Raw genomic sequence first — 26921 nt, 5'->3', positions numbered from 1 at the left:
ATGGGTTATATTGTACAGTAGTGCATTGCTCCTCTTCCTGGCACGGTGTAAGTGTAGTAATCTGCGCATTCTTCCATGTAACTGTACATGGATAGTTTTCGAGCAGCTGGTGATTCTCCGTTTATTTTTAGCTTTTGAACAGCGGTCTGTCACACACCCCAAGCTGAAATTCTGGCCAGTTTAGGACATGGGGTTATTAGACTTTTTAAAACAACGACACATCAAGTAGTATGTATGCACATTACATATAATGATTTCTAGCGCTCTGTAGGTTTTTTTTATCCTTTTACAACATTTTCTACTTTCCTTATCCAGTTTTGCTCATTGCAGCTGTGTGTAGATTTCCTCTTGTAGAAAATCTAGAACAGATCTGAAAGTGGGGAGAAATCTAATTTTATAATAATATTCTATTATAATTGTCCCCACTGAGGATCCTTTCATACAAAGCTATCTACTTCTTTTTTGGGATCTGTTCTTGGTTCTCACTAAATGCCAGTCCAGAAGATCTAATCTTTTTTACTGATTTTGTTTGAAGGGTTCACTGGATTGTCCAAGTCTGGAGTTTGAGTACAATGATTCTGACCACTTTTCTGCAGAGTTATCAGGTAAGTTACATGAAAATTAAGGCAGAGGCAAGGAAAGCTGGTTACTCAGGCCATAGACAGTACAAATACTTGTCTGACCAGTGTCCTGAATATTTCACTATGAAACAATAGTTGTTCAAGAAGCATACAAGAAGAGACATCCCTATGTTCATATAAGTGTAAAAAATTGACCCTCTTTCATCGGGGAAAAAAAAACGGACAGTATTTCAATTTTAAAGTCCTCCATATGTTATCTGTATGGCATTTTATTTTTATACATCAGCAATGAATAACATTTACAAAACTAAAAACAGTTTCCTATGTTAAGAATTGCAATGTATCAGTAAAAATTAGACATTATTTGGTTGATCTGTATGGGATCCGATAGACTTGGATGGGCAACTCTTATCCAAAATATTGCAGAGACTATTGCATGATGCAATTTTTTTCACATGGAAATTTTGTCCATGTGAATAAAAAAAATGTGGTCATCTGTAGGGTGAAATTGAATTACATTGGCCTAAGAGCTGCCCGTGTCCACAGACAGCACTCAGACCAAAAGTGCGTAGCCTTAGCATGAGTTGTGGAAAGCCTTAATAGCAAGAGTCTCTCCTAGCAGCGGGCTTCCATTGTGACTGATAAGGGCAGTGATCCCTAACGATGGACTCCCAGGTTCCCTAATAGGCCGGTCGTCTAAACAACCTCTTTTACCTATTGCCAGTTTTGAATAGTACAGTCATGGCCAAAAGTATTGAGAATGAGACAAATAGTAATTTTTCCAAAGTTTACTGCTTCATTTTTTGTAATGGCAATTTGCATATACTCCTGAATGTCAAAGAGTGATCAGCTTAACAGCAATTACTGTACTTGCAAAGTCAATATTTGCCCAGAAAATGAACTTTAACCCCCAAAACACATTTCAACATCATTGCAGTCCTGCCTTAAAAGGAGCAGCTAACATCGTTTTAGTGATTGATCCATTAACACAGGTGTGGGTGTTGATGAGGACAGGGCTGGCGATCAATCAGTCATGATTAAGTAAGAATGACATCACTGGACACTTTAAAAGGAGGCTGGTTCTTGGTATCATTGTTTCTCTTCAGTTAACCATGGTTATCTCTAAAGAAACACGTGCAGCCATCATTGCACTGCACAAAAATGGCCTAACAGGGAAGAGTATCGCAGCTACAAAGATTGCACCTCCGTCAACAATCTATCGCATCATCAAGAACTTCAAGGAGAGAGCTTCCATTGTTGTCAAAAAGGCTCCAGGGCGCCCAAGAAAGACCAGCAAGCGCCAGGACCGTATCTTAAAACTGTTTTAGCTGCGGGATCGGACTACCAGCAGTGCCGAGCTTGCTCAGGAATGGCAGCAGGCTGGTGTGAGTGCTTCTGCACGCACTGTGAGGCGGAGACTCTTTGAGCAAGGGCTGGTTTCAAGGAGGGCAGCAAAGAAGCCACTTCTCTCCAGAAAAAACATCAGGGACTGACTGATATTCTGCAAAAGGTACAGGGAGTGGACTGCTGAGGACTGGGGCAAAGTCATTTTCTCTGATGAATCCCCTTTTCAATTGTTTGGGACATCTGGAAAACAGCTTATTCGGAGAAGAAGAGGTGAGCGCTACCACCAGTCTTGTCTCATGCCAACTGTAAAGCATCCTGAAACCATTCATGTGTGGGGTTGCTTCTCAGCCAAGGGAATTGGCTCACTCACAGTCTTGCCTAAAAACACAGCCATGAATAAAGAATGGTACCAGAATGTCCTCCAAGAGCAACTTCTCCCAACCGTCCAAGAGCAGTTTGGCGCCCAACAATGCCTTTTCCAGCATGATGGAGCACCTTGCCATAAAGCAAAGGTGATAACTAAATGGCTCATGGAACAAAACATAGAGATTTTGGGTCCATGGCCTGGAAACTCCCCAGATCTTAATCCCATTGAGAACTTGTGGTCAATCATCAAGAGACAGGTGGACAAACAAAAACCAACAAATTCTGGCAAAATGCAAACATTGATTATGAAAGAATGGACTGCTATCAGTCAGGATTTGGTCCAAAAGTTGATTGAGAGCATGCGAGGGAGAATTACAGAGGTCTTGAAGAAGAAGGGGCAACACTGCAAATATTGACTTGCTGCATTAACTCATTCTAACTGTCAATATAACCTATTGGTACTCATAATATGATTGCAATTATATTTCTGTATGTGATATAAACATCAGACAAACACTAATAAAAACCAGAGGCCAGCAGATCATGTGAAAATATAATTTTGGTGTCATTCTCAAAACTTTTGGCCATGACTGTAGAAGCAGGCATGCTATATGTTGGGTTATATATTGTGTAACAGTACTAGCATTACTGTCTTTCTCTTCTCATAGAACTATACAGCTACACAGAGGAGCCAGAGCTAGCACTTAACCGCAGATGCTTTGAAGAAAGGTTTAGACTCCAAGGTAACTTTTGATTAGGTGTCATTGGAAGCTTTCATGGTTTCTCACCACATCTGAGTGGGTGTATCTGCCTATGTTTGCGCAAGGTAATATGATCCTTCCAGAATGAATTGTGGGACAGCCGAGAATCTGACTTTATCTATAGAAATATCACTAAAAAGTGTCTTATTACTTTTGTCATAAACTCTTTCTTTCAGGAGAGGAAGCCAGATGGACATCTTTGGGTTCAGCACAGCACAGAACTCACGTCATGCGCTTCCTTGAAGAATTGGAGGTGGTGATCAGGGAGAAGAGACTCTCCGCTGCCAGAGCTATTCTGTACTTGGCACAAGGTGATGCGACAAGCTGGTTCTACTCTTTGCAATAAATAGCAGTCTACATGTCTTATCATTCCTTTACCTGCATTGTTGATCACTACAATAAGGATCAAACCATGAAAAAGGTTGTTCCAGCGTCAAACATTCCGTTACAATCCATGCTACGGGGCGACGTGTCGCATCACACTCGAATCGCAGTTTTGCATTGCTACAACACATATAATACTGTACTCCGACCTACTGCAACTTAGTCACAAATGTTTCCAAATTAGTTGGATTTTTCTGTCACTGGTCGTGAGCCAAAAACATATCTCATTTGCCATAGTCTTCAATGCGAGCACGTGATTGTGATGTACTTGGCGATTTATCTCCAATTTTGTCTTTTTTTTTATGTCGCAAAATCTCAGATCTGAAATAGTCGCGTGACAGCAAGTTGCACAGGCTACCCACTGCTCGAAGCTCCTACATCGTTCACTTGTTAATGAGAACTCTTTTAAAAGCAAGCAATAGATTATTGGGAGGCAACCCCAAATACCTGGGGTGTTTATTATTGACCCCTGCAGTGTTTGGCATGCCCCACTCCACCAATGCATACCTGACATTTGTAATAGGACGGTATAGAATATATACGAAGCATGCCCCCTGTATCCTTTCTCTTTATGTAGGGCGATATCCGGAATGTTTATATGCCTCTTAGATAAAGTCAAGCAGACACAAGACAGGTAGTGGTAGGATTGATAGCTTTGTGATTTATTGATACGATTTGTATTGTTGATTGCATGTTAGTCATTTATGGGTAATGATTACTACTGCTTTATAAATCGGTCATGGATGAAGCCCTTGGATCCTTTACTCTGTACTGTGGTTACTGTGTTTTACCTGGAAAACTTTCCTATGTTTGTTATAAACCTTGTCTTCTGTTTTGTATCGACCAAAACATTACTTTGTATATTAGCAAAATGAGCTTTATTTGATAGTAATTCCTGAAAACTTATGTTTGTAGATTTACTCTTTATCAGGGCATCTTTCTTCTCCAGTGATCTTATTCCTGATGAAGTAGTAAGCTCAGTGGCTGACATCTATAATTTGTTTCCTGGCCAGGTGTCTTCAGAGAGTGTGAAGCTGAATCTGATGTTCTCCACTGGTCCCGCTACAACTGCTTCCTTCTCTACCAGATGGGAACATTCGCTGTCTTCCTGGAATTGCTGAACATGGAGATTGCGTACGTTTATTGGAAATCTTTTATGAAACATGTATTGTTGAAAACACATAGTTTCTTAAATTATATGAATAATTCATGACCGTAGTCATCAAAATAATGCCTGGCTTCTAGGTTCCCAGTTAAATTAACATAGGGTATTGGAGCTGAAAACGCTGGAAGCATAAGTGGATCTGTTGCAATGATTGCTGACCAGTGGATGCCGTACCTTCTGTTGATTGCAGCTTGGCAACAAGAAAACGGAGGGTAATTTCCGGCACAGCCAATTTGGTAAAGTTCAAGCTTTATTGAATGAAGTTCAAGCTAATTTTAAAACCAAAACCTCAGCACCTAAGGTGCTGAGTTTTCATTTTAAAATAAATTTGAACTTCATTCAATAAAGCTTGAACTTTACCAAGTTGGTTGTGCCGGAAATTACCCTCTTTTTTTCTTGTTGCTTTAGTAATATGCTTTGGGTCATTGTCTTGTTGAAAGGTGAACCTCCGTCCCAGTCTCAAATCACTGACAGACTGAAAGTTTTTTCTCAAGAACGTCCCCGTATTTCGCACCATCCATCTTCCCCTCGACTTGGACCATTTTCCTTGTCCATGCTGCCGAAAAACATCCCCACAGCATGATGCTGCCACCACCATGTTTCACTGTGGGGATGGTGTTTTTGGGGTGATGTGCTGTGTAGGTTGGGTACCATACATAGCTTTTACCTTGGTGGCCAAAAAGTTCAATTTTGTTCTTCTCTGACCACAGTACATTCCTCAATACATTTGGAGAGTCTCCCACATGTCTTTTGGCAAACTCAAAACGAGTTTTTACAATTTTTGTGTAAGTAAAGGCTTTTTTTGGCCACTCTTCCATAAAAGCTACCTCCTATTGGAGTGTAAAAAAACCAAAGACGAAAGCTAAATACACTAATACCTAAAAGTAAATGGATAAATCGCACAGTGCATAGAAATAATGATAAATAATAAAGGGTATTTAGTTAACATAAATTTTGATGAAAATAATATAAAAGCCATCCCGCCACGTCACAGCAACCCTTATGGGACAGTCCTAAGGGTCCGTGCCCACGATGCGTTTTTCAAGCGTTTATACTACGGAATTTTTGCAGCTTAAACGCTTGGCAAACGCTTGGTAATCCTTCCCCCATGGTCCCCCAATGAAATTCCGCACTTTCAATGCCCATGCTGCGGATTTTTCCGCAGCGTTTTTGATGCGCTCAAAAATCTGCAGCATGTCCATTATTTGTGCGTTTACGCATGCGGAATTGCCATCTACAATGCATTAGAAAACGCATGGCAATTCCGCATGTGCAAAACGTGCGAAAAACGCGTGTCAAATTCCGCACGCGTTTTTCCGGGCAAGGAGATGCAGAAATGAATCGGAAATTTTCTGCTTAATTTCTGCATCGTGGGCACATAGCCTTACTCTAATATTAAAACCTTACCATTTGTCAAGTGACATACATATGGATAAGGGTAGAGGGACTGAACCCTTAGTAGAAGCATGGACCTGAGAGGCAGAATGAACCTTTCAGCTCAGACAAAGGGCGGCCACACCCTTATATGCACTACTGCACATTAGACTACAAAGAAAAAACCTGGGCGTCTGAACTGAAACGTAAATTGATGTGCATGCAAAATGTAAATGCATGTTCACATAAGGCCATTAGACAGAAAAAAAACAAAGACAAAAGCTAAATACATACCTAAATGGTATTAGTGTATTTAGCTTTTGTCTTTGTTTTTTTTTCTGTCTAATGGCCTTATGTGAGCATGCATTTACATTTTGCATGCACATCAATTTACGTTTCAGTTCAGACTTCCAGTTTTTTTCTCCTGTGGAGTGTACAGCTTATTGTTGTCGTATGGACAGATACTCCAGTCTCTGCTTGGGAACTTTGCAGTTCCTTCAGGGTTACCTTTTGGTCTCTGTTGCCTCTCTGATTAATGCCCGCCTTGCCCGGGCTGAGCGTTTTGGTGGGCGGTCCTCTCTTGGCAGGATTATTGTGGTACCATGTTATTTACATTTGATGATAATGGATTTGATTGTGCTCCTGGGGATCATCAGGGATTGGGATATTTTTTTATTACCCAACCCTGACTTGTACCTCTCAAAAACTTTGTCCCTGACTTTTTGGAGATCTCTCTGGTCTTCATGGTGTTGTTTGGTTAGTGGTGCCTCTGTGGCCTTTCAGATGAGGTGTGTATATACTGACAGACAATGTGACACTTAGATTGCACACAGGTGGACTTCCTTTCACTAAGCATGTGACTTATTGCTTCCTCCAGAAATTTTTAGAGGCTTCATCGCAAAAGTGGTGAATACATATACACATACCAATTTTTAGTTATTCGATACCATCAATTTAATTTATGCCTATATTTCCTCACTTTTATTCACCAAGTATTTAGTGCTGATTAGGGATGAGCGAATGTGCTCGTTTAAACCTTTAACAGAGCATGCCCGGGTGCTTAACAAGTATCTTTGGCGTGCTCGTATGTTATGTTTGAGTCCCTGCATCTGCATGATTTATAGCTGTAAGACAGCCTCAACACATGCAGGGATTGCCTGTTTGTTAGCCTCAACACATAGGGAATCCTCATATCTTACAGCTGTAAATCATGCAGACTCAGGGACTCCACCATAATATACAAGCACGCTGAAGCTACTTGGTAAGCACCCGAGCATGCTCGGTTAAAGGGTTAAATGAGCACGCTCGCTCATCACTAGTGCTGATGCATCACACACACAAATTGGATTACAAAAATATTTAAACACATTACCACCTGTAGCAAAATGGGTATAAAGCCAAGGGGGTAAATACTTTTGTAAGCCACTGTAAGTACAGAGCATATTCGGTCACCACAGGTAGACTGCAGAAGCTGCCTGAAATGAGATCTAAATGATAAAAACCAAAAAAATTATAATGTAACGGTAATGGAGCAAAATTTTTGTAAATTACAAAAGTCCTAGTGTTTACAAGCACTATCCAGCAAATAACATTTAAAAAAAACAGAATTACCATTTGCAGCGGTGGTTGGAAACCTAGATAACAAGGAGTAGACAAAACAATTTTCAATTACCCCGTTGTTGGGTAAGTTGCAGAGATGTTTGTTTTTAAATAAGAATATGGGAACAACCCTTTATTGAGGCTCATCTGCAGCATTCAGAGCCCTGAGAGTTAATGGTGCTATGATATAAATACTAATTAGCTATAGCAACCATTTATGTCACAGCTCTTGTATTCTGCATTTAGAAAACATTGTAATTGGATTTGTCATTTTAAGCAACACTCTTTTTTCTTTCTATATAGCTTGTTTCCATCTGGTTTCTAACTCTCATTAATACTGTATCATTTCCTTTTGGTGTTTCAGGAACAGCCAGGCCTGCAGTAAGGCTCTGAGAAAACCAGCTCTATCATTAGCTGACAGCACTGAGCTCAGGTACAATAGATACTCCTTCATTTACAGAGGTTGGCTCATGAGACATTATGGTATAGCCAAAAGATATGCCACAAGTGTCTGGTAGATCAGTGTCTCACTAAAGGAACAGGGGATCAGGAGAGCCCCGTTCTCGTGAGACAAGCTATTTAAGTTCACCATGTCATATAAAGTTTTCTATTTAAAGATAAATTATCTCCTGAAGTGCCATAAGTAAGGGGCGAAGACAGGACCCCAGGTCAACTTGATGCAGCATAGTAAGGGCCCTTTCGGGGGCAGGGCTGTGGAGTCGGAGCCCATTTTGGTGGAGTCGGTATAAAATGGACCGACTTCAACTCCTAAAATATATAATAAATTGGGTACAGTAGTTCAATGAAGTTTGTGGGGAATATTTTTTCATAAGAATTTGGGAAAGTTATGAAATGTCCTATAAATGTCTGTCCTATTCCTGATCTAAACTTTCAGACCAAAATCCAGCGAGTGAGGAGACTCCAGCGGTGTGGTGTAATTAAAATTTTCATTTATTTGAAGAATGATAGTTCCATAAAAAATGCACTTACAAAAAGAGCCAATTCACACCATATTGTCAAACAGAGTAAAAATACTTACCAAATACTGAACGTGTGAACATGTCCATAATGTGAAGGCAGTATACCCCCATCTTTGAATCACAGTGCGAGTTTTCAAGACATAGTAGATGAGCAAGCACCTTTTAAGGCAGAACGTTTTCCCAAGTTGACGAGACTGGGGTGGCTTTGATAGTGGTACATGGCTTGGGATGCCATGGTAGTAGATATAAATTGTGCTGAACCACTTTGAACCATGTTAAAAGACGGAGTGGAGTTTTTGTAAATGTCACTTCAAGTTCAGTACAATGGTTGACTGATCAGGACCTACCTGGAGATATTTTCACACACCGGGAAAGGTGGCGTTTTCATTTAAATCATCTTTTCACCCCTTCATGACATCCGCCGTACATGTATGGTGCCGCGGGAGGTGCGTTCCCGCAAACCATGGGACGATCGTGTCAGCTCACTTGCAGAGCCAGCACGATCACCAGCGGGTGTCAGCTATATATCATATCTGACACCCTGCAGAAACGCCCACGATTGCGGGCGTTTAACCGCTCTGATGCCGCAGTTAATAGTGACAATGACATAGATCGGCTTAGCACAAGGAGGGAGCTCCCTCTCTGCTCCAATCGGCACAACGCAATTGAGATGTGCTGATGGTCTCCATGGTGACCTGGGCCGAAAGATTGCCGCTTGGTCACCCATGTACGGTAGCCTGTAAGGTCCTCAGCTTCACCACCCAATGGTATAAGGTTCTGTGGCACACCTGGGTGTCAATATATGATCACTACACCCCTAGATGAATTCATTGAGGAGTGTAGTTTGCAAAATGGCGTCACTTTTGGGAGGGTTCTGCTGTTCTAGTACCACAGGGGTTCTGCCAATGTGATATGGCACTCGCAAACCATAACAGCAAAATCTGCACTATAATATGGCACTCCTTTCTGTCACAAAGGCCTTTCAAAGTCACTTCAAACAGGATGTGGTCCCCAAAAAATATGGTTTTGTAAATTTTGTTGGACAAATTACTGATAAACTTTTAACCCTTCTAACAAAAAATATATATATTTATGTTTAAAAAATGATGCTGTAAAGTAGACATAATGCACATGTTATATATTAACTATTTTGGGTGATATAACTTTCTGGTTTAAGGGCATAGAAATTAAGAATTTGAAAATTGCAATATTTTCACAAATAAATGCAAAAAATATCAACCTAAATTTACCACTACCATAAAGTACAATGTGTCACGAAAAACCATCTCTGAACCACTGGGATACATTGAAGCGTTCCAGAGTTGTTGCTCCATAAAGTGACACTGGTCAGAATTGGAACCTTCCTTTATCAGGAAGGTGAAAACAGGCTTCGGGGCAAAGCGGTTAAAAATTTGTTTGTCCAATGTGATATCTTCTGCTTTTTACTCTGGATTTAACCATCCTAATTATTTTTATTTTGTAATACTGTAATGCCTTGCACGTCAGGCTATGCTGATATGCTGGATGCTTGCTTCATGTAGGGTGTTCTTGAGCGTTATGTATCTAGTGGTGGAGAATATAAGGCAGGCATCACCAGAAGATGACACAGAGTGGACTACGCAGAGGGAGGCCTTCCGCATAGAACTTGGTGAGTACTGAAGTCACGTCAGTTATACACAAGGATGCAGGAATAGCGCCTCACAATGAAAAGGTCTGAAACCAATATTCCCAAACATGTAAGCTGATTTCATTTTTTATTTTAATTATTCTTTAACTGCAGAACCCTCCTTTTTGTAAGTTTCCTAACACAAGTATTCCAATCTCATAATTTGGTTATTATTACAATTGTTATAATGGTACTTTTTTTTGGTTTATTTTTAAACCAAGCTCTTCCATCTAATGGGGAAGAACCATTTTCTCATCTCCTTTTCACAATGGTAACCAAGTTCTGCAGCGGCCACTCCCCGCATTTTCCTATGAAAAAAGTGCTTTTGCTGCTTTGGAAAGTGTTGCTGGTAAGTTTCTCTGAACACTTATGGTGTCTGACATGTTTTACAGGTTAATGTATGGTGCTAATGTAACTGTTGTATCAGTTCACACTAGGAGGATTCTCAGAGCTACAGACGAATAAGGACCAGAAGAGAGCTGAATTGGGTCTTCTGCCGCTATCTGAAGACAGTATCCAAGTAATGAAGAACATGAAGGCCACAGCTCCACCATCTTATGGCATTGAACTAGGGGAACAGCAGAAACGTGGGCGACGCAGCCGGAGGGTATGATTTCAGTTAGTTTACATCTTTTGGTTTTAGGATTTCAGGTTATAGGAGGGAACCCAAATGTAAAGGCAGAACCATTGTTAAATTCTGAAAGTTCACATGGTCAATGGGTTGATTAGAATTGTTTGGCTTTTCCATTAGTAATAACTGCACCATCATTGGTTTTATACAGGACAGCCTGGATCTGTACAATGAAAAAGATCCTTTCAAGAGCGAAGAATCTACTGGAGCAGAAGAGGAAGAGAATGAGGAGACCGAAAACATGATGGACTCAGAGTCAGATGTGCAAGAAAGGGATTTTATGTCCCAACCTTTGGCGGCCCTAAGGAATCACATGGAGAGGGTGTGCTTTCCTAAGGGCCTGCCTTGGGCACCCAAAGTGAGGTGGGGAAACTTCTGTATAAGTATGGGTACATGTTTCTGTCAGAGAAAATGTGTCAGTGGTTTGGTAGGGACTGTCATTAAAGGGCTCATCATTTTAAATCCTTAAAGTAGTGGTTGTGTAACAGGGTTGAGTTGTATATATGTGTGTGTGTGTGTATATATATATATATATATATATATATATATATATATATATATATATATATATATATATATAAATATATAAATTTCTGCATATGCAGTTATATGAAAAAGTTTGGGCACCCCTATTAATCTTAAGCTTAATGTTTTATAAAAATTGGTGTTTTTGCAACAGCGACTAGAGGCTGTTATTTTTTACATATATCAAACTGAAATAGCTGTTGCAAAAACACCAATTTTTATAAAACATTAAGCTTAAGATCAATAAGGGTGCCCAAACTTTTTCATATAACTGTGTGTGTGTGTGTGTGTGTGTGTGTGTGTGTGTGTGTGTGTGTATATACAGTACAGACCAAAAGTTTGGACACACCTTCTCATTTAAAGATTTTTCTGTATTTTCATGACTATGAAAATTGTACATTCACACTGAAGGCATCAAAACTATGAATTAACACATGTGGAATTATATACTTAACAAAAAAGTGTGAAACAGCTGAAAATATGTCTTATATTCTAGGTTCTTCAAAGTAGCCACCTTTTGCTTTGATGACTGCTTTACACACTCTTGGCATTCTCTTGATGAGCTTCAAGAGGTAGTCACCGGAAATGGTTTTCACTTCACAGGCGTGCCCTGTCAGGTTTAATAAGTGGGATTTCTTGCCTTATAAATGGTGTTGGGACCATCAGTTGTGTTGTGCAGAAATCAGGTAGATACACAGCTGATAGTCCTACTGAATAGACTGTTAGAATTTGTATTATGGCAAGAAAAAAGCAGCTAAGTAAAGAAAAACGAGTGGCCATCATTACTTTAAGAAATGAAGGTCAGTCAGTGTGAAAAATTGGGCAAACTTTGAAAGTGTCCCCAAGTGCAGTTGCAAAAACCATCAAGCGCTACAAAGAAACTGGCTCACATGAGGACCGCCCCAGGAAAGGAAGACCAAGAGTCACCTCTGCTTCTGAGGATAAGTTTATCCGAGTTACCAGCCTCAGAAATCGCAGGTTAACAGCAGCTCAGATTAGAGACCAGGTCAATGCCACACAGAGTTCTAGAAGCAGACACATTTCTACAACAACTGTTAAGAGGAGACTTTGTGCAGCAGGCCTTCATGGTAAAATAGCTGATAGGAAACCACTGCTAAGGACAGGCAACAAGCAGAAGATACTTGTTTGGGCTAAAGAACACAAAGAATGGACATTAGACGAGTGGAAATCTGTGCTTTGGTCTGATGAGTCCAAATTTGAGATATTTGGTTCCAACCACCGTGTCTTTGTGTGACGCAGAAAAGGTGAACGGATGGACTCTACATGCCTGGTTCCTACCGTGAAGCATGGAGGAGGAGGTGTGATGGTGTGGGGGTGCTTTGCTGGTGACACTGTTGGGGATTTGTTCAAAATTGAAGGCATACTGAACCAGCATGGCTACCACCGCATCTTGCAGCGGCATGCTATTCCATCTGGTTTGCATTTAGTTGGACCATCATTTATTTTTCAACAGGGCAATGACCCCAAACACACCTCCAGGCTGTGTAAGGGCTATTTGACCAAGAAGGAGAGTGATGGGGTGCTACGCCAGATGACCTGGCCTCCACAGTCACCAGACCTGAACCCAATCGAGATGGTATGGGGTGAGCTGGACCGCAGAGTGAAGGCAAAAGGGCCAACAAGTGCTAAGCATCTCTGGGAACTCCTTCAAGATTGTTGGAAGACCATTTCCGGTGACTACCTCTTGAAGCTCATCAAGAGAATGCCAAGAGTGCGCAAAGCAGTCATCAAAGCAAAAGGTGGCTACTTTGAAGAACCTAGAATATAAGACAGATTTTCAGTTGTTTCACACTTTTTTGTTAAGTATATAATTCCACATGTGTTAATTCATAGTTTTGATGCCTTCAGTGTGAATGTACTATTTTCATAGTCATGAAAATACAGAAAAATCTTTAAATACGAAGGTGTGTCCAAACTTTTGGTCTGTACTGTATATATATATATATATATATATATATATATATATATATATATATATATATATATATATATATATATATATATATATATATATATATATATATATATAATTATAGCATTACGTAGCAATGAAATTAATGGCCGCCCATGTAATTCTTGACTGTGCCAGAGCTGAAGCCGAATATGTGCTCTTAATACAATATTTGATCCGAAGCTTGACATAATTGAACAAGTGCTGGTAAAATAAGTAGGATGATTTCAGATGGACATATAAAAAAATACAGGCCAGTCAAATTGCAGATGGATTGCCTTCATATGCAGCTCTGCTTGCTCATCCTCATAGTGACAGATGCCTGAGCAGTTTTTTATTGCGTGCACTAATCTGGTCCGTATAATCCACCAGATTTGTATATGCTGCAATATTTTTTTTTTTGACATGCAGAACATCAATCCATGTGGGGGAAAAAAAAAAGCCACGTGCACTAGCAAGTGGGCTTCAACTGGTCCACGTGTGGTCCATTGCACATATGGACAGAAGGCACTCCTCTAAAGGAGCAAATAGAGCAGTATTTGAAGGTGAAGAAAGTTCCTCAGTTCATGAAAGCCTGGTTGTCACCTGTCATGGCTTTTTCTGTTTTAATTACGTGCAAATTAATAGTTTAAAAAGAATTTATTAGCAGGATTTCATACCCCAGACTATTTTATATGCTCATGTAGCTCTTTCAAATCTAATCTAGCAATACTTTTACATGGCCAATCTGTTCCTCTGTTACTGCGAAATTAGCGTTTGAATTGATTTGCAAATGAGGCTGAAGAACTATGGCAAATCTGAAGCCTCTGTCACTCCAGCTCTATTCCCCACCCAGCACCACCACCTCCTGTTTGACTGACAGCCTCTGTGCTGTGTGACTTCAGCCAAAGGAGCCATCAATCAAATAGAAGGTGGTGCTGCTGGGCAGGGTATAGAGCTGGAGTGACAGAGGCTTCCAATCTAGAAAGAGTTCTTTTTCCTCATTTGCATATCGGTTCAAACGCTGATTTCTCAGTGACCAAGGAACAGAGACTGTAAAGGAAAAGATATTGCTGAACTTGTCTTTCAAAGAGTTACATATGCATATAAATAGTTTGGAGATGCTGATGGATTGCTTTTAAAATGTTAGCAGAAGCTGATGGCCCTAATAAGGTTTGCTGGGTTAATAAGGTGAAATCACTGGACAGTTCTGCACTGAATTATTAAAATATATAAAAAAAAACGATAGCCACGCTGATCTTATGTTTTAACTTTGGATCTATAAATCCCATTTTATCTTTTATTGTCATTTAGACAGAAAGACATTGAAGATTTCCTGGAGATGAGTCGGAACAAGTTCATTGGCTTCACCCTGGGACAGTGCGTATCCTTACAAATCAAGTGCACTTTGTTTGCTATTTATATTCTTTCTGCGAATCTCATCTGTGTTGCTTTGTCTGCTGTTTTATTGCATGTATAGATTTAGGTACGTTTTAAGGCACAAGACATAGCAAAAGGAATGATAAATCACAAAGATGGGAATATGTGCTTCTGTTTCTGGTTGAAAAAACCTATATATTCTTCCTTATAATGAATGAGATGGAGACCTTCTGCCACAGAACACACTTATATGGCATAACTTGGTACTATGACGCAAAATAGTTTTGTGGGAAAACGAAAACCACTTCATATGGCTATTACACGTAGAAAAACATAATAGGGTCAGACATATTTTTTATTTAGTTATATGCAGATGAATTAACTTTTTTTTCTTTTCTTTTTTTTTTTCCTACCATTTTCTGGATCAGTGACACTGACACATTAGTGGGACTGCCTCGTCCTATCCACGAGAGTGTGAAAATTTTAAAGCAGGTAATGAAGAACACTTTGTATGCTCCAAAACCTGCATTACCTATGAGAAGATGTTGCAAGCTCCAGTCATTGGCATCTACCGTACTTTTCGGACTAAAAGACGCAGCTAGGTTTTAGAGGACCAAAATAGGAGAAAAAAATTGAAGCAAAAAATGTAGTCATGATGCACTGTTATGGGGAAGGGAGTTTGCTGCTGACACTGTTATAGGGGTAATGTTCCCCAATTCTGTACTACTATCCCCCATCCTGGTATATATATGGCCCCTTCATCCTGATATATATGATCCCCCATCCTGGTATACATGGTCCCCCCCCATCACGCTGCACACATAAAAAAAGTAAACAATTTTACTCCACTTCCCTCTGCTCCAGCGGTGTCCGGCTCTGATGCCAGCAGCTTATTTCAATGTGTAAGCAGCGCATGATGTCACTGCCATGCGCCCCCACGCGCCAAGTTCAGCTGCCGGAATATTCACTGCTCCCCATGTCCAGGACTATGGGAGCAGTGAATTTATTCTCTTTAATAGCGTTCACACTGTTAGCCGCAATCGCTGGCTCCTGCAGCGCCTGAGCGATCACTTGTACCCGCCGTTAAAGAGAATTCACTGCTCTCCACTCCCATTGTCTTGCCCACCTCTCGGCGCTGGTTTCAGTGCATAGAGGTGGGTGGGACTATGGGAGTGTAGAGCAGTGAATATTCATTCTCTTTAACAGCGGGCACACGTGTTAGCTGCAGCAGCGGGCTCCTGCCTCCTGTGACCCACTCGTCCAACACTGCCACTTCCTCCCCCAGGGCCCCACTATATGGTACATCCGGATTATGCGACGGACCCCCCCCCCCCCCCACACACACACACACACACACACTTTCCTTCAAAATTTTGGAGGAAAAAAAGTGCGTCTTATAGTCAGAAAAATACAGTAGTTACTCCAAAACCACTGCAATTGAAAAAAAATAGGACATGACAGGTACCCTTTAAAAGTATTCTATCTACTATCTACACTGCCCCCATTGCGTTGTTAGTAATGCAATGTACATTACATGCAATGCTAATATAAGTCTATAACATTTTATACACTTCTATCATACCTGCTTGTTTTCAGTCATAGGGGAGTGATCCTCGCATTCAGCCAGGGGAGGCCGCCGCATTCAGTCACTGCTGGGGCCACCCACATATTTGCAATGTGCTCCCTGCCAGCGCTGATATTTGTGGGGTGCATGCGCAGTTTTACATGTCCGGCTGCGGGTCCCCACGCATGCTCAGTGAGGCTGTGTAGTTTGCAGCTTCACTGCGCAGGCGCTATAACCCGCTGCTCTCCGTGTGTGCGCAGTGCGACTGTGTAGTTCACAAGCGCGGGGAGCCGCAGGTCATAGCGCATGTGCAGTAAAGCTGAGAACTACGCAGCCTCACTACGCACGCGCAGGGAACAGCGGGTCGTCATAGCACATGTGCAGTGAAGCTGCAAATTACACAGCCTCACTGCGCACGTGTGGGGACCCGTGGCCGGACATGTAAAACTGCGCATGTGCCCCACAAATATCAGCGCTGGCCGGGAGCACATTTCAAATACGTGGGTGGCGCCAGCAGTGACTGAATGCTGCGCCCTCCCCTGGCTGAATATGAGGATCACACCCCTATGACTGAAAATAAGCAGGTATGATCTAAGTGTATAAAATGTTATAGATTCATTATAATACCACCAATTTTAATGAAAAAAAGCACATTGCATCACTAACAAGGCGATGGGGGCAGTGTACATAGCAACTAGGACGTGACAGGTTCCCTTTAATTCCTCCTCCTGTCAGGTTTTTGCAGGTTTCATAAGTCCATATTGTCTTACACTGTACTTATAACAATCTATATGGACAAAAATATTGCTTTCCATTGTAAATCCATAGACATTTAATATAGAGCTGGTTCCCCTTGGCTTTCTACAAGATTTTGGAGGTTGTCTGTGGTAAATTTTGCCTATTCATCCAGAAGAACATTTGTGAGGTCAGACACTGATGTTGGACAAGAGGGCCTGGCTCACAATATCTGTTTTAGTTTATCCTCTGGTGCTTGATGGAGTTGAGATCAGGACTCTGTGCAGGAAGTCAAGTTCTTGAACATAAAATTCCCCAACCATGCCTTTATGGACCTTACTTTGTGCACTGGGGCCCAATCATGCTGGAACAGAAAATTGCCTTCCCCAAGCTGTTCCCACACAGTTGACAGTTACAATTGTCCAAAATATCTTAATGTTCTGAAGCTTTAAGGTTTCCCTTCACTGAAAGCAATACGTTTTTTACACCCTTCTGTCTGACCCTTGATTGTGCTTGGTGATGTAAGGCTTGCTTGTAGTTGCTAATGTATGGAGAATCATGCCATGAAGCTCTGCGACCACATTTTTTGTGCTGATGTTAATGGCAGAGAACGTTATTGAGTCAGCAGATCGTTGGTAACTTTTTAGGCACTATACGCATCAGCACTTCGCTACCCCAGTCTGTAACTTTACCAGGGCTGCCATTTCATGGGTGAGTTCTGTAGTTCCTAAATACTTCCCACTTTTTAATAATACCAATTACAGCACGATATTTAGCAGAGAAGAACTTTCACAAACTGCCTTGTTACAACAGTGACATCCTATTACAGGACCACCGTGAGCTCTTTAGAATCACCCATTCCTTCACAAATGTGTGTGAAGGCTGCAATGCCTGGTGCTGGAATTTATACACTTGTTGTAATGAAACTAAATGAAAAACCTGAATTCAGTGATTAACGGGAGTATCCCGAAACTTATTTTTATATTGTGTATTTTGAAACTTACTTTGTTCTTAAAGGGAACCTGTCAGCTTCCCCATGCCCTCCAACCCAGCAGCATTCACTTACAGTGGGGGAAATAAGTATTTGATACACTGCTGATTTTGCAGGTTTTCCCACCTACAAAGAATGGAGAGGGTATCGTAGGTACATCTCAACTGTGAGACAGAATCTTATAAAAAAAAAAAAAAAAATCCAGAAAATACCATTGTATGATTTTTACATATTTCATGCAATACAATGCAAATTAATAAAGTATTTGATACAATAGAAACGGAACTGAATATTTGGTACAGAAATCTTTTGTTTGCAATTACAGAGATCAGACGTTTCCTGTAGTTCTTGACCAAGTTTGCACAGACTGCAGCAGGAGTTTTGGCCCATTCCTCCATACAGATCTTCTCCAGATCTTTCAGGTTTCGGGTCTGTTGCTGGACAACATTTCAGTTTCATCTCCCTCCAAAGATTTTCTATTTGGCTCAGGTCTGAAGACTGGCTAGGCCACTCCAGGACCTTGAAATGCTTCTTACAGAGCCACTCCTTAGTTGCCCTGGCTGTGTGTTTCGGGTCATTGTCCTGCTCAAAGACCGAGCCACGACCCATCTTCAATGCTCTACTTTTCTTAAGGAGGTTGTTGGCCAAAATCTCACCATACATGACCCCATCCATCCTCCTTTCATTATTGGTGCAGTCGTCTTGTCCCCTTTACAGAAAAGCACTCCTAAAGAATGATGTTTTCTCCACCATGCTTCATGGTTGGTACAGTTTTCTTGGGGTTCTTCTTCCTCTAAGTACGGCGAGTAGAGTTGATACCAAAAAGTTTCATTTTAGTCTCATCTGACCGCATGACCTTCTCCCATGTCTCCTCTGGATCATCCAGATGGTCTGTGGCGAACTTCAAACGTGCCTGGACATGTGCTGGCATGAGCAGGGGGACCTTGCGTGCCCTGCAGGATTTTAATCCATGACGGCGTAGTGTGTAATGTTTGAGACTGTGTGGTCCCAGCTCTCTTCAGGTCATTAACCAAGTCCTCCTGTGTAGTTCTGGGCTGATTCCTGTGCTCAGAATCATCCTTACGAGGCAAGATCTTCCATGGAGCCCTAGACCAAGGAGGATTTAACAGTCATCTTGTGTTTCTTCCATTTCTAATAATTGCACCAACAGTTGTTGCCTTCTCACCAAGCTGCTTGCTTATTGTCCTGTAGCCCATCCCAGCCTTGTGCAGGTCTACAATTTTGTCACTGGTGTCCTTATACAGCTCTTTGGTCTTGGCCATGGTGGACAGGTTGGGGTTTTTCTTATGCTAATTAGGCTTTTGACTAGTCAATTGGGCCTTAGTTTCCCCAGAGTAGTCGGCCCTCTTTGCATGTTATGACACCCATATAGGAGTGATAACATGATTTGCAATACCCGTCATCGCCAGTTCTCTGCAAACCACAGGGCATGTTCAGTGAGGTTTTCAGTGGTTGTCTGAGAAATGTTCTGCCACTTCGACAAGCAAATTATCAAGATTCACTGCTGGCAGCTGCCTTTGCAATTGCCGACTAAAGACATTACTGAGATGCTGCCGGGCTTGGTAGCACGTTTAGGGCATGCAGGCTGCTCACAGCACAAGCAACATATGGCCTGGCATTGTTGTGTTGAAAAATGTCTGCTGGGACACTTTTTAGAAAAATGGCCGTACCACTAGTTCCACAACCAAAACAATGTAATTAGCTGTTCGTGTACCTGGAATGAAGACTAGACGGGTCTGGCTACTGTACACTATGCAACCCCACACCATAACCCCAGGAGTAGAGACGGTGTCTCATTCCCTCTTGAAGGCCTCTTCATGGTGTTTACCCCACATGGTCTCAGGACCAATCTTTGGCTATCAATGCATCCAAGACAAAAGCAGGATTTACAGCTGAGGAGGACATATCTCCATTACAGCCTCCATCGCTCCATTAAAGCCTCTGGTCTCCATTTGGAGACCATGTGGTCAACGCCACATAGAGGCCTTCAAGAGGGAACATAACACTGATCCTACTCCTGGGATTATCCTGTGAGGTGGGATAATGTACCGTGGCCGGACCCCTCTAATCTCCATTCCAGGTACACTAACAGCTCGGTGTTACCATTTTAATGTTAAGGATTGCATTTCTTTCTTTTTTTTGGTAAAACCATATTGACAGTTTACTTGTAAATGCATTATCATGTTATTTTTAAGACTCTATCTTTTTAAGTAAATGCAAGAATCAGAAGTCAAGAAGTATAAATGCTGGAATTAGGTCACAAGTATAATTGTATCTGTAATCAGAAGTCAAAACGACCTCTAAAAAGAGCTGAGTATGTGAGACACATTTCCCTATTCAATGTAGGTCAGCGATTTATTAATAGGAACTTGGCTAACCATAATCAGAGTTCTTTTCCGTTTTAGATTTCTGCTTTTAATTGTGAAAATGTTCATGTTTATTTGCGCAGCATAAATATGTCTCAGTCGCTGATATCCTGATAAAAAAGGAAGAGGAAATGGAGAAATGTCCCATGTCTCTGGTAAGAGCAGATCGCCATGGACAATATGTACTTTGTCCTTTGTGCTATTCTGTTATGTATGAATTCTATCCATCAGCTTTCTATGACCTTACTCCTCGGTGTCATTTTAAGTTAAGAGTCTTGAGCAAGCAGCATCCTCATTCCACCTACCACAATCATCTCCAAAAATAAATATTCAAAATAACACAATCCCTTAACTCTTTCAGGACCTAGGTTGTTTTTTTTTTTTTCAGAACGTGTTGTAGTTTTGAATGACACCATTCATTTTACCATATATTGTAATTGTACAGAAAAATGTGAAATCATTTCAAGTGCAGTGAAATGGTGAAGAAAATAAAAAATGATATTCCACCATTGTTCCTTGGGTTTTGATTTTGCAGCTTTCATTGTGTTGTAAAAATAATCTGCCAATATGAAACTGTAGTATAATTCTGGTGATACGAAACTTGCAAGGTTTTGTTTTTTTCTGTATTCTAGTGGTTTTAAGAAAAACATTTTTTTATAGCTTTGTTAAAAGAAAGAAAGTTCTGAGTTGCCATATTTTAAGACCTGTAACTTTTAAAGTTTTCGGTCAGTGGACCTGTGTGAGGGCTTGTTTTTTGCGCACTGAGCTCTATATTTTTCATATATTATTTTAAGGCATATACAATGTACGAAGTGATGTTTTAATCACTTTTTGTTGCAATTTAGGGAGGTGCAGTGACGGAGAAACAGAACTTCTTGCTTTTTTCATTTTTTTTCTTTTCAGCATGTTATAGTTTCAATTTATTTTATATTTTGGTTGGACTTTACCAGACACGACAATACCAATTATTTTTTTTTACGGTTTGTGTTTTTTTTTTTAATTGGGGGAAAAATTATTTTAACTTTTTTTTTTTTATTTATGAGATTTATTATTTTACTCAATTTTTTTTTCTTCTTTTTAGGAGAGGAATACTACATTATTGCAGTATATAGTATACCTGATTTTATCCTGTGAAGCCCAGTCCATAGCTGAGCTTCACAGAAAGACCTGGAACCCTTCAGCAGGCCCTCGTCTTCCATAGTAACCCATCGGTTTGATCATGTTGCTGCAATACTGAATGGAGCTGGTGTCAGTAATTGACAGCGGCATTTAAAAGGCTAAATAGCAGCGATCTGAGCATGCTCCAGTTGCTGCTGTTAGAGGCTGATGTTTGCTGTTTAACACAGCCTACATTTGGCCCGTATAGAACGGGCTGAACTCCTGCCCCCGCTCTATATACCCTGCACAAGACCTGTACCGAAAATGTATGTCACAGGTTGTTAAGTAGTTAAACTGTAACCTTCGTTGAATATGTAAGTTGTAAAAAGACAAGGGCTCCAATTCATCAACCAGTTTTTTTCTAGTATTCTGGTGTAAAACTGTAATTGCGGACAAATTTTGAGCCTTTTTGCATTTTTAAGTCAGTACCGCCAATGTTTTGAAAAGTGTGTGGAGCTTATCATGGAGTGGTGAAGTCAACAAATTCATCATAACTTACACCTCTTAATGTATTTGGCAAATTTTACTCCAGCGCCACACACCAGTCATCTTGATGAAATGGGGCCATTCTATAGTCGTCTTGAATTAATTCAAGGTTTTCAGCGCTTTCCTGCTGCTGATTGGGTGGAGGTCGTATCAGGCATGTTAGTATTGTGTGCTGATTACACAGACTCCAGTCCTTTTCCTCACCCATATATTCCATTGGCACAAATACAGTCAGACTACAGTGTACCATTTAGCTCGCCACATTTAGGCAATGAAGATGGGTTGTCCTCTAATTCTTATTGCCAAAACTCACTTTTAAATCTCAGTCTAAAATTGCACATTTTCAAGGCATGTGTCCTTTCATCTTCAGCTAAATACCCTGTCAGACAAATGAGATATATTTATTTTGTGACTATGCCCCATATCCTATAAAGACCAATGCCAATGCGTTGTTCTTGTAGGGAGAAGAGGACGTGGAGGAGACTGCGGCTGAGTGTCTGTACAAGGCCATGTTGGTCAACATACCCCAGTACATGGTAAGCTGTTCCCATGCCATTCAGTCCCTAGCACTATCCTTGTCATTCTGTACACTTTTCATAAAGTTTTGTTAACCGTTTATGAAATGCTATATTTAGGCTATATTCACACAGGGCACTTTTGCAGTGATAAATGCCGCAGCATTGAGTACCGCTATAGATGATGATGATGTGAAAGTGGTGCTGGTGTCTGCACATGTTGCAGATTTTTAATCTGCAGTGCTGGTCAGTTTACTCTGCAGATATTTTCTGTAGTACCTGGATGAGACTTCTAAAATTCCCATGCAGAATGCGGTTACTGTAAAATGTAGCAGATTTTCTATTAGCAGAATTTGGATGGAAAATCCCTTTACAGTCATGCCCCATGAGAACCTTCCCTGTAAATTCAATTTTGAGCTACAGTTGCTTTATGATCTGCTGGATAGCTGCAAAATTGTGCTTGTCTGTATCTTTTTTTTTTTTTTTTCGTGTGTGTGTGTGTGTGTGTGTGTGTGTGTGTGTGTGTGTGTGTGTGTGTGTGTGTAAAGCGTGCTCTTTTTAGGCTGTTGCTTATGCCATAAAATAGGCACCAGGTTTTTTTGCCACCTAATTTGAGAGCAACTTAATGTAGAGACAGAGACCCTAATTCCATCAATGTATCACTTGCTGAGCTGATTGCGACCGGTTGGATAAAATTACTGTTTTATCAGCAGATTATAACTAGAAGATGAGTAAAACTGCTGCCATATAGTCCTCCATATTCATGAGCTCTGTATAGCTCCGCCCCCATCACTGATTGGCAGTTTTCTGCCTATGCACAGTGTACACAAATTGTTAATCAGTAGTGTGGGTGGGGTTATACAGAGCTCTGCATTCAGAGAGCTGGTAGATCTGCAGCAGAGAAAACAGTGATTTTGTTAAAAAATATATATATAAAACATGCAGCCCAGTAATTGATAAATCACTGGAATTGGGGTCTGTCTCTACATCATGCTGCTCTCAAATGGGGTAGAAAAAAACTGATGCCAGATCCCTTTTAACCGCTTCCCGACCGCCCACTGTACATAAACGTCGGCGCTGCCTGGGCTCTGTGCAGCGCCGATGTTTATGAACAGTCGGTGGTCCCGCAGCCGTCAGGACCACCAGGGTCCTGCAAGTTCTGCGGTTGCGGTTCAGAGCGACAGCTCTGACAGGGGACATCATCGGGACCAGATTGAATCAGGTCCCAACGATGTTAACCCTTTGCTATCTTCTATATGCCGCGATCTATAGTGATCGCGGCATATAGAAGATAGTGAGAGGAGAGGGGGTCGTCCACTTACCTCTCCGACGGCCCCCTGATGCCTTCCAGGACCTGCTAGTTGTTATGGCAGCTGGAGGTCACATGACCGCCTCCAGATCTGCCATATATGGTGTCCTGCTGAGCTCAGGCTTTCAGCTGAGTCCAGCAGGAGACAGACGGTGTGAAACAGTCAGCAAACTTCTCATGCGATGCAGTACATGTCTATTACATTGCATGAGAACAATGATTAGAAAAATAAAAATTAATGTCCCATACAGGGACTAAGTAAAAATGTAAAAAAAAAGTCTAAAAAATGTTTTCAAACTGTTAAAAAAAATCACAAAATAAATAAAAATAAATAAATATTAAACCAATAAATCTGTATATTTATGCAAAAACAAAGAGTACACATATTTGGTATCGCCGTGTCCGAAACAACCCAATCTATAAAACTGTCACACTAATTAACTCCTGTGCACACCGTAATAAAAATGAATAAAAAACGGAGCAAAAAACTGCTTTTTCATCATATCTAAATACTTGAAGAGAGAAAATCCGACCATATCAACCCAAAGTTATAATAAAAATTAACTTTTATTCATAAATAGTATAAAAAGTTACTACATAGTCAATATAGGGCACAGTACAGAAATACGAAAAGACATATAACATGTAGAAAAAACCGTCTCACTGAAGGGACGATGTGGTCCACAAATGACGAAGGGGGGGCCTCAGCACCACAGCAAAAACATATATATATATCTAGTCCTTCATCTATAATGTCAATAAGGAGGACTATCGGATAGCCACAGAGAAATACCCATAGTAATATACATATAGTAATGCATGTCACAGGCAGTATCAAAGTACTTGAAGATTTCCTCAGGGGGGACTCATAATCAGTACTATCTGAATGCCATATGTGGGCTACTAGACTGTGCTTTTCATCGTATCAGATGCACAGTATGAAAATAGGTAGGTGTAGAGTTGAATAAAGGCAAATACTGCATAATATCAAGAAGGTTACCTGGGCTACAAGCTGTAATGTCGGGGCTCCCCCACGTGGACCGCTCGCCCACCCCCATCATATCGCCAAACAAAAAGTGGAAAAAAATGCGATCTAAAAGCAAAATGGAAATAAAAATGGTACCGCTGAAAACGTCATCTTGTTCCGCAAAAAAAAAAACGCCATACTGCTCCATCATCCAAAAAATAAAAAAGTTATAGCTCTCAGAATAAAGCATGCAAAAAAAATATTTTTTTCTATAAAATAGTTTTGTGTAAAAGCGCCAAAACTTAAAAAATATACAGTAAGTGTAGTATCGCTGTAAACGTACTGACCCGAAGAATAATGCTGCCTTATCACTTTTACCACACGCAGAACGGCATAAAAAAAACACTCAAAAAACAATTCCTGAATTGTTGGTTTTTGTTAATTTTACCTCCCAAAAAACGGAATAGAAAGCGATCAAAAAATGTCACGTACCCAAAAATTGTACCAATAAAAATGTCAACTCGTCCCGCAAAAAACAAGCCGTCACATGACTCTGTCGGCCGAAATATGGAAAAATTATAGCTTTCAAAATATGGCGATGCAAAAAGTAGATTTTGCAAAAAAAGCGTCTTTGTGTGTGACAGCTGTCCGTCATAAAAAGCCGATATGAATCTGGTATCTCTGTAATCGCACCGACCCGAAGAATAAAGTAATCTCATCACTTATACCGCACGAGGTAAATAAAACCAATTCTTCACCTGCTACTGATTTGTTTATTATGTCTCCCAAAGATCGCAGTAAGGCTCTGCTCACATTTATCTTGCGCTCTGCGCTGAGCACTTACACCAGAGTTTCCGTGTAAATCTCTGAAATACGTGATTCAGACAGAACCCATGACGGAAGATTCCCTGTAATGAGGCAGATATAGGCCACTGTGGATGCCATCTGGCCTGTGATCCCACGGTGTCATTTTTTTTAGGCGTGCATAATAGTCCAGTTGGCCACAGTTTTGTGCACTTCTGAAAAAAAGGACACCGCTAAACAGAGGCCAGACGGAGTCCAGAGTAACTCTGCTGCCTCATTATAGTGAATGGATCCTGCAGGGGTTTCATCTGAAATACCTCACTTGGAAATTTAGATGGAAACCCCGATGTAAGTGCTCAGCCTAGAGCGCCGGATAAATGTTACGTAAAATGTTCCCAATAAAAGCTTCAACTCTGTCCTCAAAAAATGCTAGTCCCCACTCAGGTCCGTCATCTGTTAAAAATATAAGGGACTTCCAAGTTACTGGTAGCAGAAAGGCTTTGGAAAAGCGAAATGGCCCTTGCCCCCCCAAAAGAAATTCAGAAAATTTTGTGCTCCCAAATCCAAATGCCTAATCTACAATAATTTGTACTCCAATTGTCAAATAGCGCTCCGTCCCTCCCAGATCTCGCCGTATGGCTGAGCGGTACGATACAGCCACATATGGGGTATTGCCACTTTTGGAACAAATTGTGTGACACATTTCGGCACCATGTTTACCCATTGCCCTGTGTGAAAATGTAAAATCTGAGGGTAAAACATTTTTTTGTGGTAAAAATACAATTATGTTTTCTTCACTGCCCAATGGTATAAATTTAAAAATTCTCACTACTTCCCTAGATGAATTCCTTGAGAGGTGTAGTTTACAAAATGGGGTCACTTGTGAGGGTTTCTGCTGTTTCGGCATGTCAGCGACTCTTCAAATGTGACATGGTGTCTGCAACCTATCCCAGTCAACATAGCGCTCCTTTCTCTTCCGAACCCTGCCGTACACCAAAGATTTGCTTTTCCCCCACATATGGGGTATCGGCGTACTCAGGAGAAATTGCACAACAAATTTAATGGTGCAATTTCTCCTGTTATCCTTATGATAATGCAAACTTAAGGGATGAAAAACGTTTTTGTGGGAAAAATGTGAAAATTTTATTTTTACAGCTCAATATTATAAACTTCTGTGAAGCACCTTGGGGTTCAAGGTGCTCACCACACATCTAGATAAGTTCCCTAAGGGGTCTAGTTTCCAAAATGGTGTCACTTGTGGGGGGGTTTCCACTGTTTAGGCACATCAGGAGCTC

At 40.8% G+C, this 26921-nt stretch overlaps 1 protein-coding gene across 6 annotated transcripts in view; it reads left to right on the top strand.

Annotated features, from left to right (window-relative positions):
- The window catches only part of STRIP2 (striatin interacting protein 2), a 70979-nt gene that overhangs the window by 13906 nt on the left and 30152 nt on the right, over positions 1-26921 (top strand). For all 6 annotated transcript variants that reach the window (XR_012251252.1, XM_073652514.1, XM_073652516.1 and 3 more), the window contains 13 exons: positions 536-605; positions 2963-3037; positions 3232-3366; positions 4453-4573; positions 7942-8010; positions 10099-10205; positions 10445-10572; positions 10651-10830; positions 11006-11217; positions 14645-14710; positions 15139-15202; positions 20471-20542; positions 22493-22567. Coding sequence is in view for 5 of the 6 variants with exons in the window: in XM_073652514.1 (XP_073508615.1) it covers positions 536-605; positions 2963-3037; positions 3232-3366; positions 4453-4573; positions 7942-8010; positions 10099-10205; positions 10445-10572; positions 10651-10830; positions 11006-11217; positions 14645-14710; positions 15139-15202; positions 20471-20542; positions 22493-22567 (1374 nt within the window). In the remaining variant the exon portion in view is untranslated. The remainder of the gene's footprint in view (positions 1-535; positions 606-2962; positions 3038-3231; positions 3367-4452; positions 4574-7941; positions 8011-10098; positions 10206-10444; positions 10573-10650; positions 10831-11005; positions 11218-14644; positions 14711-15138; positions 15203-20470; positions 20543-22492; positions 22568-26921) is intronic.

This window comes from Phyllobates terribilis, unplaced genomic scaffold (genome assembly GCF_046119375.1).
Source record: "Phyllobates terribilis strain yellow unplaced genomic scaffold, ASM4611937v1 Scaffold_11__3_contigs__length_659146591, whole genome shotgun sequence".
Taxonomy (NCBI): domain Eukaryota; kingdom Metazoa; phylum Chordata; class Amphibia; order Anura; family Dendrobatidae; genus Phyllobates; species Phyllobates terribilis.
This window is presented reverse-complemented; position numbering and strand designations above follow the sequence as displayed.